The sequence below is a fragment of the Acanthopagrus latus genome, chromosome 2 (genome assembly GCF_904848185.1).
Source record: "Acanthopagrus latus isolate v.2019 chromosome 2, fAcaLat1.1, whole genome shotgun sequence".
Taxonomy (NCBI): Eukaryota; Metazoa; Chordata; class Actinopteri; order Spariformes; family Sparidae; genus Acanthopagrus; species Acanthopagrus latus.
The window spans coordinates 23,069,708-23,089,088 of record NC_051040.1 but is presented as its reverse complement, the minus strand read 5'-3'; the positions used below and the strand labels follow the sequence as shown (position 1 = coordinate 23,089,088).

Here is a 19,381-nt window from a genome sequence, read left to right as displayed (position 1 = left end):
GGACTGAAATTTCATTTTTGGGTGAACTCATCTTTTTATTTAACCTTCCATTTCCACATTCCATAATAATTAAATGAATTCAAATGACAATATAGGTACTTCCTATTGTCATTAATAATGAAACGACTCTCTAGAGTGACACAGCAGACGACGGAGGTTTTGATGACATTCAAGTTCTTCTTTCATTCTGAGTCACTGTCACTGTCTCCCGTCCCCTCTCGGCCCCATTACACCATGTTACTCACAGTGAAGGTGCTCTTTGTGCATTCGCTGGTGCTCTGCGGCAGTCCTCCTCCGCTCACGCTGGCTGGGACCCCGCCCCCCACCCCTGGGCTCCTGTGACGGTGGGAGCCCACCATGGTCTCCATGGAGTGGCTCCTGACACGCATGGCTCTCTGGAGGAAGGAGAGAAAGCAAGACGATTAGTGGATGCGGAGAGAGGAGGAGTACAGACGAAAGGGAATGGGAAAAAAATGGGAGTTTTTGCAGAAGTGAGGTTTTAACAGTTTAAATGCAGGGATCCTTTTCAATGTACTACAAGAAACTTTTATGTGTTTCTGAAACAGTGTCCGTTTGATACTGATGCTTCCACATGACCTACATAGCAAGCAAGGCCATCAGCAAGACTGCCTGCCTTTCACTGGGTCTGACAAGTTATAAAATTTAAATGATTTTTTAGAGTTGAGGGCTGAGGATAACTTAAGGGGCCTCGTAGCACGAGAAAAGAAGCTTCAGTGTGGTGGAAGTTCCTTGTAGTAGCTTTAATGTGTGAATTCATGTTTAGGGCAATATATGCTATTGCAAAATACAACCACCAGAGGGCGCTGTTCTCTAAGAAAGAAGCAAAGGGAGCCTGCAGGGTGAATAAACGCCCTGATTATTTTAATCTTAAATTCATTTATATCATTGATAACAATATTCATAACATGTTCTAGCCAGTCATTAGAAAATGAAAAACACAGTTATATCACTTTGTTCACATTCATATTCTCTCTTTTTTTATTCTGCCATCTCCTGCAGACACGGCACGAGGTGCTCATATTCCTGGATAGCATAAACACAGACGACGTCATGTAAAGACAATGTTTATTAATCACGTGGTGAGCTTTGAATGTTCTGAATTTACAGTAATGCAGACAGAAAGTACACAGTGACCGCCAGGACAGCAGCGAGAACAGCGCCCCCCGGGACTGAGTGCAGAAAGTGCAAAGTAGCTGTCCATAATGCCTGTGAAGAGTAAGAGAGCCCGATTGTCACATTAGTCACACATGATCTGCGCGCGCGCACACACACACACACACACACACAAATGGAAATTCACACTTTAATGGGCCTATTAACATCACTTAGCCTGTGGTTGTGAATAAACGGTGTGGGGAGACAGTGGGTGATGAGACACAATGAGTCAGAGGGAAGAAAGACGGACAGAAAGGGACCGTTTGTCACAAATACGTAAGTACAGTACTGTCACATTAATTTCCACACACACACATACACACCCGCACCAGAAATAAGGTCATCTTTGAACAGGCAGCAGCAACAACACCACCCATGGTTCAACACCTTAAGTCATCTTGCAGACCTGTGACATTTAGTTGACCTACGGGGAGAGAGAACCTCTCGCTGCTGTAATGAGGGCGATTAAACAAATGTCACAGAGCTGAGAGATGAGTACAGGGTGTCTCCCATGCTTCCCTACAGGTTCATGTTCACCTTGAAGGACTCCAGCAGACCCCCGTGTCCCCCGTTCTCCAGCTTGTCCTCCTCCCCGGCCTGGCCCAGACCCAGCGCGGCCTGGCTCTGCCTGTGCAGCTCGTCGTGGAGGTTGTCCAGCAGCGCAGCTCGCGTTCTCCCCTGGAATCAGTCCACACACACACACACACACACAGAGCTCATGTAGGCAAGCATCAGGCGGGCGATTATCGTGATGATTATGGACGAAGCTGAGGAGGGACCGACGGCGCGCTGGGGTGTTTTGAGTGTGCATGTGCGAACGTGTGTCACCTCTAGTTTGGCGAATTTGTCGGATTTGTAGCAGGCGTTTTCGGCATTGATCAGCTTTGTCAGCAGGAAGTCTCGGAACTCCGGACCCTGGAGGAAGAGAGGGAGTGAGAGAGACAGAGAGAAGTGGTGGAGTCAGGTGATGACCCAAAATGGTGGGGGCCAGTGATGAGGAAAGGATAGGTGACCTTCATCAACACCACACACTTTAGTGTTGCAGCACACTGTGTCTGAACAAGAGTCAAGCAACCTGTTGTGTCAAAATGCAGGAAGACAAGGAGTGTTGGCGTTATTTGTGATACTTTATAATAACAATAATTTGTGGTGAATTAAACTGTAGTTAATAGGTATTTTTGCAGTTAACAATCTATGAAATGTTTTATAAACCATTGTTGTTACTGTTCCCTTTGTTTCAGTAAAGAACATTTTGAATGCAGCAAGCAGCAGTGGAAGAGGTACTCAGGTCATTTACTTAAATCACAGTAGCTTTTAAACCAAGGTAAAAATACACCATTACCAGTAAATGTCCTGCATTCAAAATCCTACAGTGCAATACAGATAGCACAGAACTATTATCAGCTAAATGTTAGTATCAAAAGTAGCTCTGATGAATAAATACATTCATATATCAGTAGTTTGCGAAAAATGGGATGATTTGACGTCTCCGAGGCTTCAACAATTATTTGCCATGTGAGACGTTCAGAGGAGAAAATGACTCATTGGTGGAGCTGCTGTCAACTCATAGACATCTAAAATGTGACGAGGAGCCCCAAGTAGACACTTCTCTTTTTGTAATGAGTCACATCGTGTTATTACAGGTTTCCTTTGTTGCTGCATAAACTCCCAGTTTGACAAGTGAGAACATTCACTGCTCTGGAATACGTGAAGCGGAGTGAGAAGTTATTTATCTCCCTCTGAGATGTAGTGGGGTGGAAGTTTAAGTTAAGACAAAATGTACATGTAAAGTGTAACTCTCTCTAAATTCTGCTTAAGTGCTTTACTTAAAAGCACTGTATTTTGACAGGGGACAACATCATTGTGTTACAATGAGTCCTGAGTCAAAAGTCCACAGTGAAATCCATTTTCTCTCGGTCCTAAACAAGCCATTATGTGCCCCATCACCAAAAATAACATAATGGCATTTTTATAAACATATAAACAGCCACTGTAGTAGATTTAAAGAAATATTGAATGCTTTTAAAAATTATAACCACTTTCAAATAAATATTTTACCATTCAAGAGCAGTTTATGCTGATTTGCATACTGAACTTACTGTTCTTCTCTTGAACACAGCCAGCACAGAGTCCAAACGAGAACCCAAGGTATCATCTTTTACAGAAAAAAAAAAAATGCATCTTTCTCTCTCTCCTGCGATGTGAGTGACTCCCACTGGACACATTCAAGGTTTTGTTCAGAAAAGACTTGGTTGAACCCTTTTATATAACATTTTTAATCTAGCCACAAGGCTGGAGGTGCACTCTTCAGTCATTCAACTTCAAAAAGTTCCCTGAACTTTCCAAGTCAAGATGATTCACAACTCAGAGCTCTGATATATGAGCCTGCGCCGTCTCTCACCTTCCTAAAGACAGCTGGGTTCGGGAGAGGGGGTCCAAACGGAGGCACATCCTCTCTCGCCGCAACAGACACCTGTTGACATAAAGCAAATAATAGTCACACTTGCGTATGCCACAGTGTGTATTTCAGGCGGGCACGTGTTTCAAGCAGGAAACAAAGCCTGAAAAGTAACTTGAGAGCATGTTGTGATCGGAGGTGATGAGTGATTCCTGAGAACTTTGTTGTGCCTGTGCAGACACTTCTGTAAGCACAACTGGTTTCCTGCCCAGTGCCTGGCTGACGAGGACCACTGGACCTCTTTAAAAAACATATGCCATTATTTAAAGTCACTACCAACACGGGCCTGGTTTGTACCTTGTATGTTGTGTTCTCCGTACAGGGGTTCTCAACCTGCACCAGCACGTAGGCATGCAGAAAGTTGGAGGCGATCATGTCCGGAACAAACGGCGTGGCCTCTTCTTGGAAGACTGCAGCCACAATGTCGTTTCCTATGTGCCTTTTCCTCTGGAGCTGGGGCGGCAGAGGGGAGAAGATTTATTAGCTGCTCCACAAGATTTCATTTTGCGGCTGTGTCGCTCTGACGACATGTTTGAAACAATGGCGCAATTTACGAGCCTTCCATGACACATAAGCGCTGAACGCGCGAGGGTTTGTGTGCTTCTGAAGAGGGTTTTTGAAGCTCCACATCAAATTAACTTGCAAACATTCAGTTAATACTCAGCCGCAGCTTACGTAACAGCAATTTGGCAACAGGAACGGCATAGCATATTAATAACCACACAATATTGTTATATTTGAATGAAATCCATTGTGCCTTTAGCGCAACAATAACAAAGCCAGTGTAGTCTTGTACCTGCTGGACGTCTCCCTCAGTGAAGGGAAGCTTGGTGGACACGTGGAACATAATCTCTCTCTGTCTGAAGACAGTGTAGACAGATTCAGACCCTGTCTGTCCGTGGGACACATCCAGCCCGCCGCGGAACCTGTCACATTATCAAAGCACACGTGTCACGCTCTCTGTGTGGCCTCCAGCCTCCAGTAAGAAGATAACATTTTATTTCATGCATTTTAAAATGTAAGGTTCACGCTCACAGAGCTCCACCGCCACCCAAACATGTGGTGCAGTTCGCCTCTATGTGTTCTTGTACAGGTCCTTACTTCAACTTAGAAGTGTGAAGATAATTTCTGAGGGTGCGCTTATGTTCCATTCATTAAAGACTGAGAGCGTGTAAACATATGCCTAAAGCAGATTCCAAGAATCCTATTTGTAATGTACACACCAATGATTAATACATCATACACATATAACTCAAGATGACGAGGCCTGTCTTGTGATTCCCCTGTTTTCTTTTCCTCTTTTTAATATCATGCAGCACAAACAAGGCGTTGGTCAAGAAAAGTAATGGACCAAAAGAGAAAAATCTAACTTTTTGGAGGATGAAATCATGGCGATGGCACAAGAGAAATGAGCAACACGTGTTATTCAGCAGACTAAATAGTGGGTTGACAAACAAAGCCAAGCACACAGTTTGGGATTGTGTCACCGCTGCACATTGTTCACGAAGCTCATGCCAAGTTCACCACACCTACATTACCAGCAGGAACATTTCTTGTGCCAGGTCTAGATGCTGCTTAGAGATAAGATCATTTCATCACACCTAGATACTTTAGATCTTTATATAATATCTACTTATGCATGGTTCTCTGCTTACATTGTTCTTAAAATAAAAATTGATTGGTTCTGCTGCTTCGTCATAAAATCTTTTATCCAATTAAATAACGTCAGGCTTTTACTGTGAGGAATCAATAGGAAATGAAACGTGTTTATCATCAAATTAACTGAGCCTTTTTAGCGGCTGCTCTTCGATTATACTGTTTGGGAGGCAGCCCGGTCGTAATGAAAATGCAAGTCCCCGGCGGACTGTGTTGACGCGCCAAAGTCAAACCCGATCCCGCCGAGCCAGCGCGTGCACCGAAAAGCCCCATACGCGGGCCGAGTGTATGTGGCTGCGTGACCTGTCACAGACCAACTCTGCCATGTAAGTGTAACACGATAGGAAACGCCTGCGGCACAATACAGACAGTATAGAAAGCTCTGATTACCTGCCCATGTGGCACTTTCTTTTCTCGGATCTGTTTCACTAAGCATCTTATCCCAGCTGCACACTGGGGGCAGACAAATTGCTCCAAGGTTACAGTAATTAAAGCCTGCTGTTCTCCTTTATTGCGGCGCTCTTTCATGGCACCCTTATTTTGATCCTCGTGGACCCTTCCCCTCTGGTCTCACTTTCATTGCACTTCACTTCGCTTTGTTGTTATCTCTTATTCAATCGCACTCCCCCCTTGCTCTTACCCTTTAAAGTCCTGGAGTTCAATGTTGTCTCCCAGGATACTGAGAAACTCCTTGAAAGCTGGCGTCTCCTCATTGTTCCCAAACAACTCCTCCTCTGACGTCTGAGAGGAAGAGACACATAAATGGTCGAGGACAGAGAAGAGGGCGAGAGATGTCAAGGATGAGAGAGCCTGTAAGATCGGATTTATTAACTAGCTCCAAGTGCGCTGACCAACATAACCGCTCACCTGTCCGAATTTCTGGTAGACGAGTCCAAATTTGAAAGTGTTGTTCACTTCGTGTTCGTCATAGGCCACTATCAACTGGGACCCCTGTACGTACACAAAAAACAGCCATTTCTCACTCAGTCCCCCACGATCACTTATCTCGCTCAACTTGTTACACACTGTCTTCTTGCTGTGGCTGCTGGGAAAACATGTTTTCCCGCTCTACCGACATGTCTCCAGGGCAGGTTTATTAGGCCCTCGTTACGTAAGGCTGACATGCGACAAACCGCCACGCTCCTCAGCGAGGGCAGCGATCTCGTCGCTGCCTCTCGCAGACTGAGACACAGATGGGTTTTTTTTTTTTTTTTTTCTTTTCCGTTCCGGAGGCACAGACTGAAAGCATGCTCCATCACACTCCTCCACAGGGCGCTAAGGAGGAGAGACAGATCCATCCTATCCATTTTAGGAAGTTGGTGCCCTCTCTTAAAATCATAGATCATTTTCAGAGTGATGTGCTTACTGAACGGGGCAGATGTTAGAGAAGCAGGGCGGGCTTGTGAGAGTAAAATGTGGTAAAGTTGCGGGCGATGTTTCTGCTCGGCTATTGAAGGCGCTGGTGTGGGGACAGGTTGGTTATGCTGGCAAACATGATTAAAGGAGACACTGCATCACTTAATGTTTAAAAAAATGCCCGAGGTCTTAAGTGAGGAGCATGAAAATGGTTACGTGTGCAGAATATAACACAAGTTTCTACTGAAGGTTACTTGGCGTACATTAATGAATGTCGCATCAGCACTTTGAACCCTACAGCGGCCCTTTGTCTTTAAGCAGTAGCCGTCAGAGACAGGAAAGGTAACTCATGTCAGCTTGAATGAATACATTTATAACTGGCTAGATGAGCCGCGGTCAGGCTGATTATTAATGAGGTCACAATGTGGGAGCATGGGATAAAACTCACCCGCGGGTACAGGACCGGGTTGAACTTCAGTCCCGTGGCATCGTCACACAGAAGCTGGAAGAAAAAAAGAGACTCGCCGTGTTTGACCGATGTCATATATGAGAGCTCTATTTCCCTATCCCTGCATGTTGTAAAGTATACCCACTGTACAATACGACATATTTTTAGATTTAGCAGTCTTTGTCATGGTTTGTGATTTTGGGTTTGTTACTGTTACCTGTATTATTTTGTAAGTTCTGTCCTCATGAGTCACGTTTTTGTTTTTTTCTTCCTCCTCTTGTTAATCAGTGCCTGAGTTTTTCTCGTACTCTTTGTCAGTTTGTCCTCGTCCTCGTGTCAGTTCTGTTGTCATCCTGCTTTAATCTGTGTGTCACCTGTGGCTGCTTTCCAGGTCCTCGTGTGTTCCTGGTTTGTCCTTGGATTTTGTAACACTTTTTGTATTTTCCTCTGTTTGCTTTTTTGCCTGCTTGCTTTTTTGTTGCCAGTTTTTTTTTTTTGCCTGCCATTTTATTGTTTGTATTTTTAGATTCTGAATTTTGGGATGTTGGACTTGATTAAGGCACACTTTTTGTTGAATTACCTGCCTCCCTGTTGTCTTGTGTTTGGGTCCTTTCCGTGTAACTATGACAGACTTATTTTAATTCTTTTATTTTGAGTTTTCGGTCCCAGTCTGGTTAGGGTTTAGGTTACAAAACTACTTTGTTAGATTTAAGAAAGGATCATAGTTTTGGTAAAACTGATCGTTTTAAATGAAGCATCAGAAAGTATGGATGAGGTAAGGCAACAGTACCGCAAAACTGGGGAAAAAAAAATACATCTACATACAAAAAGTACATCTGTGGTCTATCATCTAATTTGCTCACTGAGTAACTAAATCAGACTTCAGGCTCAGTGGGATGGTTGGATGGACGATAATGATGTAATGATGTAAAGATGAACCAAGCAGGTACTTTTTCTTCATCCATAAATTTAATGTGCATCATAAATAATACTTCTGTTCCTCTTTGGGAGGCATGGACTCAAAGGATTGCTGACTGGGTGGTTGCTCAAACAATTCACAATCCGCCCAGCTGTGTTTATTAGGAGAAATCACTGAGTGCAGCTTTGCTCAGTGGGTAGAAATAATGAGTAACAGGACTAACGGGGGAGTTACACAAAGTTTGGTCTCATTTACATGAAGTTATTATTTACATGAAATTATAACAGAAAGTCGAAATTCCTGTTTACAGACTTTACTTCTCACTTTGTTGGTTTGTCGTATTGTTTTCTTTGTATGATTTGTTGAAATATTGCATTATGTTTTCTATATGTTGGAAGAGTAAAGTGCTGCTGTGAAATGATATAAAGTATGCTAGTAAGCTGCTGAAAAGATATCCTTCTCCATTAAGCTGAGTGACCCAGCCTCCCGCACTTACAGCTGCTGCTCTGCCTTGATGTTGCTATGTGTACGTGGAGAGTTTTAGAAAAATTCAGGGCAGAAGCCTTTGAGTGCTTGTAATGTTACCTTTGCAATCTGGGGGACACTGGGCAGCTGGTTGATGCCTGCTAAAGAGATCCTGTCATGGACTGTTTTGATCCGTGACCTGCAATGCAGAAAGAAGAAGGGCTCAGAGATTTATCCCGTCAAAGAGATTTCTTCAGGGTTAAAACCTACGAGGGAAAAGCAACAATCATGATGGGCTTAGCTTTAGAAAATACAGAGGAAAAAAAAGAGAGCAACTTGTGACGGGCTGATTGGTACCAAAGAGGAGATCGGCCATCACATGTCTTCGGGCCACCTCTGCAGCGCCCACAATGGCTGATGAAAAACACAACATTGCCTCATTGTTTTTCTCGGCTGTTCCTGAAAATGTCACCAACTGTGATAATGGCAAGAAAGCTGTCCACCACAGCACCACAGATCTGTGCACAGTTAATCATGACAAAGAGCATAATGAGATGGAACAAAAGAGAACGGACGGGGGAGGAGTCAGACTCAGTCAGTCGCTCCACCACCTTGGTCCAGAGCGAAAGATTTAAACAACTACAGGACTGATCGTCACTGAACTCCATACAGAGATTCATGGCCCCCAGCTGATGAGCCCTAATGACTTTGGCCCTTTCCTCACATGAATTAGATTTGTACATCTCAACAATTATTGGATTGACTGCCAACAATTGAGTGCAGAGATTTGTAATCGCCTTGTCGATATTCTAACATCTTGACATTCTCTTTATCCTCAGCTGAACTTCGAGTTTACTGCTAATTAGCAAATGTTAGCACGCTAACGCACTAAACTAAGATGGTGAACATGGTAAACATAACACCTGCCTTATACCAGCACGCCAGCGTTGTCACTGTGAGCATGTGCTGAGTTTTGGTGCTGGTCTATGCTGGTTTTACCAGCAGGGCTGCTTCTATAATATTTTACATTTTCTTCACAGACCAAACAATAACAATCTCCAAGCTGTGTCCGTCCACACTGCTGCACAACTTAGAGGCCTTAGTCTTGTTAGTGTATTAACAGGTATGGTAGACCTTGGTTTGAGATTATAAACGGCATCCTTTGTTATTGGTCGACAACAGGAAAAAGAAGGAGAGCAGTAACCTAGTTTAAGTTGGACTTTTAGAGCCAGGACTCAAGAGGAAGATGGATTACTCATGTAAGATATACTCTATAGTGTGACACATGAAATACATCAACTGCCATCTCTGTCTTTGTACCTGAGCATGATGCGGAGGTACTCCTGTCCCTCGGCCTCCTCGTGTTTCAGAGACATGATGAGGTTGCCTATGCTGCTGCCGGTGCAGTAATAGTTCATGTGCTCCTGGATGCACAAGTGTGGAGAAGAAAGCGAAAGACATTTGAGGTCAAACACAATAACAGCCCGCTGTACTCACGACTGAAATCACATTAAGGCAGACTCACACACTAACCTTGCCCAGGAAGTGTTTGCGGTAGGCACGGGCCGTGCTGTTACATTCCAGGCGGTAGCTGTGCCCCCCACCGGGGCTCATGCCCTCCCCGCCTTCCTCCTCCTCACAGAAACTGGACTCCGAGGAGGAGGGGGTCCCTGCCGGTGCCTCCACATCCTCAATCCAGTAACCCCCGAACTGCGGCAGGATCACCTGGGGGTATGGACCACCTTTTTCCAGGACCTTGGACAGAAGGGCAACAGAGAGGAAGGGAGGTAGATGAAAACAAATATAAAACGACATGTAATACCTCTTGGGCATGCAGAGTTTTATAAACCTTCGTAAGGCTAACTACTTCAGCATGTTATAGTGAAAAAAAAAATGCTGTGTGCTTCAACTATAGCTTTTGGTTCCACGTGAGAAAGGGTGTCAATGTGTGTTAAGAGTGTAAGAAATGACTCACATCTTCTATCCGTGGGTAGGGGATGTAGTCATCCTGTAAAACACACACACACACACACACACACACACACACACACACACACACACACACACACACTGTTAAAAAGGCTCATTTCGACATGAGTGGACTTCACTGACTTTCACCACAATGATACAGTTGAGTGCACAACCACAGGTACAGAAAGGTAACACGACTTCATGCCAAACGGACTCTCAGGCGATGATGCAACAGCCTGAAATGCACAGTCATCAGCCAGCATCAAAGAGGGCGTGTCATCCCTTGATGATGTCAGAGCTGTTTTGATTCAGTAGCCCCCCCGGGGTTAAGAGCTGTTATGAGCCTGTGGGCGTTTGGCAGTCTGCTAGCGTAGCGGCAGCTCCAGTGTATGACCTCTAAATACTGCTGAGGCCCGACTGCACCGCTAAGAGCGCTGCAGCAGTACACGGACAGCCAGTCATTTATATTCTGCAAGCAGCAGGAGTCAGGATACTGGCAGTCCGGGGAGGATCAATTGACAGTTGGAGTTCATTCAGCTTATAATCAATCAGATCAGGAGGCTATTGATTTTACACTTTCAAAGCGTGAGGAAAATGGGAAAAGCGTTCACACGAACAAACAGACAGACGAGACGAGAACAACCACAGAGCAAGTCAGGTGGCGTGATGAAGCAGCGATGAAGGAAAACATGCAGAGGAATGGAAGGGCATAACAAGACAAACTGATGCATGTGTCTGGTGTCCAGTCACACCTTCCATCTTTTGGTCTCTTCAGCTTTAGGGACCTTATTAGTGTCCGCAAGCAGCATGAGGACGGAAAAGCACAAGGGTCAAAAAGCAAGTTCGGCGTATTTGTAAATGTATTTTGCATTTGTTTTAAAATGTCCTGGAACACAGCACTCGCCTCTTCAGAACTCATTGTCTCTGTCGACGGACGATAACTGAGTCACTCACACACACACACACACACACACACACACACACACACTCACGCACACACACACACACACACACACACAGGTAGGTAATGCAGACACTTAGTCATCTTCTCTCTCTGCAGCTCCTAGACATGCTGAGTGTTCCTTTCCTCATTTAACTTTTCAGTGTGTAGTGTTTTGTGTGCGTGTGTGTGTCTGTGTACACACACAGATATGAAAAGATGGTAGCGATGGAGGGAATTGGCCAATTACAGTGCGGACCCAGTGGAACAGCTCGTTTACATGACTGAGCATATACAAGAAGAAATGAACGAATGTGTTTTTAGCGGTCCACAGTGCTCATCACACACACACCGCCACCATCACTTCTAATGGCACCAATCATACCAAGAATCAGACTGCATTCATTTAAAGGGTACAACTGGAGACTCATCGACCCCGGTACCCACACCCGAGTGCTCATATACACTTCTCACTCTCGCCTGTAATGGCGTGTGTCTGTCTGAGTGCGTATTGATGGAGCAGCTGTTACAGTCACAGGGGACTCATTGTCAACAATGCCAGACTGATCACAAAGACGCATCGTAAGAGGCTTTAATGTTCAGTCACAGACAGAGACAAAGGGAGGAAGAGGACAAAGGAAGAGCAAAGGAGGGAGCGGTGGGGAGGTGAAGCTGGGAGAGGAAGAGAAAAGACAGAGAAAGAGGAGACAGGGATGAGAAAGGTGACCTTCATCAGCACCGTCCAGATTACAGTACTGAAGCACACTCTGAACACTCAGAGTACACTCAGAGTTCCACGTGTTTAAGTTAGAGGTGGCGGGGCTCAGGCTGAGGTGCAGAAAAGATGGAAGAGGTGCACAGTTTGTGTGTGTGTGTGGGTGTGTGTGTGTGTGACTTCTTGATCACCAGGCTGCATTGACTGACTGTCATCCACTGGTAACACTTTCCAAATAACTGTACTGATGCCTTCAGTTAACCTGTCCTGCTGCATCTCCCTCAGCAGCAGCTTTCTACCCTCTTTCTTCCTCTGTCTCTGTCTGAGAAAGTCATGACCAACAAATGATAAGGCCTTTTTTTTTACAGACAGCAAGACACCTACAGTGGGAAGACCAAAACCAAGAATGTGTTAGTCCCTGTCAACATTTCCCAATTTCCCTGCTGTGTCTGTGGCACTGAGCCACAAGCTGTGAACAAAAAGGGGCTCAGATCTATATTTGTGCTTGTAAAAACCTGCAAGAAATTCCCTTAAACAGCTGGGCACTGTAACGGTTAGCAAACGCTGCTCCGACAGAGGTAAATCTTCCATTTGTTCAGAACTAATTTTGGCAGCGGATAGATTAACAGTGGGTGCTCGAGTATTTATGGGACACTGAATGTGGGATGGACTCAAAATAGACTACAGTGTCCATGTTTGTTTCTGAATAAGAACCATTGTACCAACAATGTGGCTCATGGATGTGTATTAACGATGATGTAACAGACGCAGCACACCACCTCAGCTGAGCTTCCCGCCCTGAATGTGATGTCAGAGGAAAATGGCTGCTATGTGAATATGGTCAATTGTGAGACCTCATTCATCAACAGAAAGTTATTTTAAGGAATGTTCTCAAAATGAAAGGCTTTGTACGATGGAGGTGGAAGAGCCTGCGCGTTTTCTTTTTGGACAGCTGAAAGGACGGTTCATGCGGTTGCTGCATAAAATGTTCTTTCTCTAACTTGTCCTCTCAGTGACTGGTTAATTCACACCAACTGGACTGTGGTTAGAAGCCATGCAAAGCAAGTCTGATTAGCTGCATAAAAGTAAGGGTCATTCTTTTCTGAAGGCGTGAACATTTCAAGAGACTGGACCTGGTGCGACCACCCAATTCACACATTTTTGGAGATCTCATCGTGGACCGTGAACCATCATTCTCCCCTAAGAATCTGCGAAAAAGCACTTCTACTGCTCTTTGTATCTTCCTTTGGCCAATTGGTCCCTATTTCTTTTTCTGAGCCCTTCTTTTCTCTTCATCTCCTCCACTCCCTCTGTCTTTTATATTTGTCATCAGACTATTCAAAGCCCCTAGGGGCCTGTGGAGGGCACAAAGTGGCCACACACAGAGAGAGATGGAATTGAAAAAAGGAAAGAAAATCGATGAATTGAATGAATTCCGTACAGAGAAGGACGGAATTATGCAAGTCCACATCTTTTAAGTACTATTCTTCTCTCCCTCCAGTGTTCCCATTATCCAATGTGTGAATGACAGACCAAACCCAGCGGGCTGACCTGACTCATTGAATCATCGATTTCAGTCTCACCCCTTGTAAGTATTAAATACCTTCTTACAGTACGTTCGTGTTCAGTTGGAAGTTTTACCCACTGAGAGAATCTCCTGATGCTACAATAAAGCTGCTACACTGTACAATGCAACTTTTTTTTTTGCTCAATGCCTTAAACTTAACTTAAGAAAGGGAGACTGACAGAACAGAAACAGAGGAGGACAGCACTGGGGACAGAAACTGGATTCAAAGGAAAGAATTAAGAAGAATATCATACCTGCATCCTCTCCAGCATATCGAAGAACTCTGCAGACTAAAGCAGACAGAAGAAGATGTAAAACAGGGTGTAACACTGCTGAACTTTGACTCTCAGAGCACCAAAATCTTACTGACAGCACGCACACATTTAGCCAACACAACAGCTCAGTCATCACAAGTTAGCTGGCATTCATTTACACCTTCGGCAAGTGTTTTGAAGCACCAAAATGTCTGAATTTCAAAGGTCTTACGCCGATAGCACTGACGGCAGCAGATATTGCTGACCGGCTCGCAGCGTACGACTCTCCCCCGCAGTGTAAACTTAGCTGTGTCGAGAGGGCAGGGCAGGGGAGATACTTTCCCATCAGCCTCTCACACCCACATGCACGCCTGCTGATAAGCAACCACTTCCTCACAAAGTAGCACAAGCTCACACACACAAGCACACCCATCCTTGAGTGCATTCGCACGTCCTCGCCCTTGGGGCTTCCACCTTGTCACATAAATAAGTTGTGAGGGTGATAATGGTCTGCATGCTTTGTGTCACTGTGCTCAGATTTTTTGGCACTCGAATGACGGGTTGACGTGTGCTGGGTTGTTTCGGCTCTACATGTGTGTATTTGTGCCCATGGAGGTGTCGAACCATGGCGCCAAACTGAACTTCCCATTGAACAAAAAGTCAGATTTAGAAGTGAGAAATTGAAAAAAAGCAAACTTCTTCTTTAAATGGCTACAATAAAATACACGGCTGTGGACTCTCGATGTAACCAAAAGATTGTGAAAGATTTACACTGGCCCATGTTCATTGTACAAAAAAAAAAACAACAACAACCAAATGAAAACACTCAAACACCATGTTTTAACAGTAAGTAAACCTCTGTAATTATGCTTCTGCAAGGCATGATGGGTAAGCATTTGGAATATTACCGTAAACAGCTGTGAATTTGACTTTTAGCAGCATTATGAAGTGACTGTAAAAAAAAATATAATATATAAAAAAATATAAAATATTGCAGTTTTACTACAAGGTACACATGCTAACATGCTCACAACAGGCTAACAGGATGATTAAAGGCCAACAGGCCTACAAGTAGTCCAACAAGGAACACATGCTAACAGGCGGACAGGCTAACATGCTAAAAAGCAATATGGTTGAGTTAACAAAACAACAGAGTGCATCTCTGTAACATTACGGTAAATTTGTATATTTGCAATAACTACAGCTTATCACAGTATCAGAACGTCATCTTACGTTAACATGCTGCATTTTCACAGTACGATTGTGTGTACTGTAGAGTAATAACATTATACTACCGTGAATTTACGACACTTATTACCCAGTAACTTACCGTAAAGATAGAGCAACACTAACATGCTCTATCACTCATCAATAAATGCTGCACACTCCAAAGTGCCATGAAATGCAAAGCAAGAAGGAACCTGTAAATAAATGGCTTACCAATGAACCAATAAGGAACCTCTGGAAAGGTGATTAGCTGGTGTTTTACAGCCATCAAATCAACTGTCTCCAGCAGTAAAAGACTATGAATGATTACACTTTGATAGCACCGCAATAAAAACTAATGTTAATCCCACAGTTCACGAAAAAATCTATAAATTCATCATTATGTCTCCCGCTGCCGAACTGCACACACATGCAGAGTTTATCAAGGAGTTAATATTAACCAGTTAGAGGTGTTGTTAGCTGATACTGAGCCACGGTTGGACCTGCAGAGTCAACACCAGACCGACAATGAGGACAGCTGTCTAGATACCGTGGCAACTTTGGCAGTCAACATGGGCCTCACAGTCTTGTGTATGAGGTGTGTGTATGTGTGTGTCTGTGTGTTTGGTAGCTGGACTCACACTAAAAGGGGAAAAAAAAGGAAAGATGTATTCCTAAAAATCACCTCGTCCAACCTTAGCCCCCCCCCCCAAATCAACGAGCAGCACGTCCTCACAGACCATTGATGATGACCGTCTAAAAGAAACACTAATGCAGCTTGTCCCGGCAGCACTCGAGTGGGATCCTGCACCGCTGACAGTGTGTTCAATCATCATCTAAATCCCCCACAGTGACCAGACAAGAGCAAGGACAAGAGACACCTGTCTATCTTTCGGCCTCTCTGCCAGCCTGAGACAGGATGTCTGTGTTTGTCACGTCCCCGTCTCACAATGTGAGGCCAAATTGTCCTCCTTATAACATTGTGTGTTGCTTTTCTCTTTCACTCTCTCTAATTTCGTTGCCTTTTTCCGCTTGATCCTCCTCTAATTCTCTCTCTTTGCCCAGCAACAACATCTGCATCTCTTATCCTCCACGGAAACACGCTGGGACCAGACCTGAGGCAGATCAAACCGGCTGCCTGACTGACTGATTGACTGACTCGTCGGCGGCTGAATTCCTACATATTCATGTAAAGTCATGAACAGTATCATCAGTGTCATCACTGCCACATATTGACAGCAATGATGATAAGTCACAGACAGGGACAGCGGCCTCCGTGTCTCAGCATGTTATCACCAAGATAACAGGAATATTACAGAACTTTATTTAAAAAAAAAACACCAATTGAAAGCTTGGGGGGAGGAATTGCAATTAGAGACAGCCTTGTTCAAAATACCCCCACCTGACTCAAAGTTAGCATTGTCCTACATTAGCCTGACCAGATGGTAAATCCACAGATTCCCTCTCTGGTTCAAAAAAGGTGACGCAGCGACGAGGGGATCTGGCAGCTCCGGCCTCTCAGCTATCAGATTTACAGTAAGACACTAACAACCTAGTAGCATTCTTGTAGCGTACCTGGAGGACACGCATCTGTATTTGATACATCAGTCAATACTGCTTTGGCTTGGTCCCTGGGTTATGAAATCTCGCTGTGAAATGCCGTACATGTGGGAGTAAATGTGCTATAAATATGACATAAAACTGTAGAAGTTTCAGAGACGCTGTGGGATACAACAGATTATGTTTCTACAGTTGTAAAGTCTTTCCCGACAATATGAAATACATATTTCAAAAGAAGTCCTGCAAATTCTTGAGTGGCTGATTATGTTTTTGTACAGGAGCACTGATGAATTTTGCAATGACAGTTTTGAATGTGCCTTGTATTTCACTGTAAAACAGTCCGAAAACAACATCACACATTAAATAGTTTCTGGTAGCAGAAAAACTGGCTGTTTTTCAAGTCAAAATGCAGGCTTACCTCCCCAACGGCTGCTAAGACATCTGAGGCCTCCGTATCTCTGTCTCCCTCTTGTTCTTACCTCTCTTCTACATTTAGAAAGTGACTTCTCTCTCACTCGCTTTCAATCGTTGCTTTCCCTTTGAGCGCCTGCAGCCTAAACTGGCAAGTCAAGTCAGGCAGCAAACAGAAGCATTTGTCAGAAGAGAACAGGTCATTCCAGTGTGTCGGTGTCTGCATGCAGAACACACACACACAAACACGGGTTAGCTACGTGGGCCAAGAACCCTCTTAAGTTTTGTTTTGCTGAGTCAGCAACATTGTCTCTGAAGGTTGACTTTAATATAAAGCACAGCGTGAGTCACTACGAAGTGTAAAACAACAGAATGAAATGCCTGGGTAAAGCACATGCACCACACACACACATACACACACGCGCACACACACACACATGCACCATACATGCACACATGCACACACCCTCAGTACTGTGCTGCAGTTTGTGTGCCAGCTGCATAAAATTCCCCATCTTCATGCCAGTGTGGCCTTCCAGGAGACATCTTTATGGCCATAGAAGGGCAATGCCAATACATTTGTTGTGTAGCAACAATATGTACTCTGTGTAATCAGATGTTAATGTTCTTTCATTTATGACTAGAACATCATCCAGCACGTAAAACATGCACCACAGAGGATTAGATTAGTGAGCTGAGAGCCAAAACTACCATGTATGAATGATGGCAATGATTCTAAAGACAGTGGACACTTTTTTGAACATGTTTTTTTTTTTTTCTTTTTTTGCAGGCGGTTTAGCTTGTAGATTATTACTTTAATGTTTCATTTGTGTTTTTTTTTTTTTCAAAAGCTGCTTCAGCTCTATTCACCCTCTGACTGAACGCCCCATCCCAAAAGCCCAATCTGCTCTGATTGGCCAGCTCTCACAGGCCTGTGCAGGCACCCGTAGACATAATATATGTAGATGCCTCATGGCGTGCTGGAACGTAATCCTGCATCGCTGCCATCTTGGTTGGGTCTCCTCACTGTAGGCTAGCACCAGTGTCAATCGGAATCAACGGAGAGCGAGCTACTATGACCGTATTTTGTACAGTTTATGGTTGCAATAACCAGCGCAGTATTGTTACCAGATCGCAGGGGATTAACTTTCACAAGTAAGATTTTTTTTTTGATTCATTTTTGTGACAGCGCCCTGTATCATAACTGAATCTCTGCCGTTTGTAACCGTGTGAAAATCCGGTAAAAATTTGGGAGGTTATGATTATTGTAGTTGGGGATACATCTTCCTCAGTAGAAATAAATGCAGGGGGGTCGCAATGGCGACCCATCCAAGATGGCGGCCGTGCTGATATGTCAGCTCCAATAGACAGTGTCAGTCTATGAGGCATCTACGTATATTATGTCTATGCAGGCACCAGCCTCTGTGTTTCTGCCTCAGCTCAGGCGGGGGTTCTTCCAACCATAACCCTGCTGGGGGCGTGGCTGATGGCCGTGACTGTCTAGTTGCGACATCACAACTACACTTTCTGAATAGTTGTATACTATTTCAGTCTTACTTACCAGACCATTAGACCGCGGCTTGTATAAAAATTGTGGGCTGCCAATTGATAACTACCAAATATCAGCCACACATCAAAAAGAAAGTAAATGTCTTCTGGCTCGACCACATTTTCAGCCAATCAGCTCTTTCTATCTTTCTCACTATGAGCAAACTTTCGATGCTGTCCACCTGTCTGTGCTATCTCGCTCTGTGGTGTCTCGTCAGATTCAATAATGACGGCTTACTTCAAGGTGACATACTGCAGAAAGTGGCTCCCTCTTGCATGAGCCATCATCCATGTATCACCCTGCTAATCTGCCTCCCAGCAAAATATATCCTCTCTTTTATCATGCTGGAGGAAAAATGAGAAAATTCTCCAGCTGTAGTAGGACTGCAATGCAGTGTGAGAAATGTGTGTCTGAAAATATCACACCTCAGGATCTCAAATAGATAGTCAACTGCTTTCTCTATATGTGCAGCACAGTGATATGTCACGGTGTGACACCTGAGAAAGATATCAGTTGTAATCTGATCCAGCATTCCTCATATTTTCTTTTTTCAAATTTGCTGAGTCACAGCTTTGGTCAAAGTTTCTTTTGATGACAAAAGTTTGATTGAACTTGACCAGTTGCGTTCAGAATACCGTCGATTTGAAGCTTCAAACCTTATCCTACTGTACTGGTCATGAACATTAACCACCTAATCTATACAAGAGGATAAACCTTTTATTAGAGATAT

General features: G+C 44.1%; 1 protein-coding gene across 18 annotated transcripts in view; it reads right to left on the bottom strand.

The window, feature by feature from the left end:
* LOC119005036 (rap1 GTPase-activating protein 2-like) overlaps positions 1-19,381 on the bottom strand; it is a 93,708-nt gene that overhangs the window by 5,663 nt on the left and 68,664 nt on the right. For 9 of the 18 annotated variants that reach the window (XM_037072437.1, XM_037072455.1, XM_037072445.1 and 6 more), the window contains 15 exons: positions 13,926-13,961; positions 11,202-11,234; positions 10,454-10,486; positions 10,012-10,233; positions 9,799-9,902; positions 8,599-8,677; positions 7,095-7,148; positions 6,158-6,241; positions 5,931-6,031; positions 4,431-4,560; positions 3,932-4,087; positions 3,578-3,649; positions 2,005-2,091; positions 1,714-1,854; positions 246-395 (listed from right to left, as the gene is read on the bottom strand). In XM_037072437.1, coding sequence (XP_036928332.1) covers positions 246-395; positions 1,714-1,854; positions 2,005-2,091; positions 3,578-3,649; positions 3,932-4,087; positions 4,431-4,560; positions 5,931-6,031; positions 6,158-6,241; positions 7,095-7,148; positions 8,599-8,677; positions 9,799-9,902; positions 10,012-10,233; positions 10,454-10,486; positions 11,202-11,234; positions 13,926-13,961 — 1,482 coding nt within the window. Of the gene's footprint in view, positions 1-245; positions 396-1,713; positions 1,855-2,004; positions 2,092-3,577; positions 3,650-3,931; positions 4,088-4,430; positions 4,561-5,930; positions 6,032-6,157; positions 6,242-7,094; positions 7,149-8,598; positions 8,678-9,798; positions 9,903-10,011; positions 10,234-10,453; positions 10,487-11,201; positions 11,235-13,925; positions 13,962-14,157; positions 14,807-17,109; positions 17,911-19,381 lie in introns of those variants that run through there. The other 9 variants (XM_037072471.1, XM_037072479.1, XM_037072584.1 and 6 more) reach the window with 4 other exon arrangements.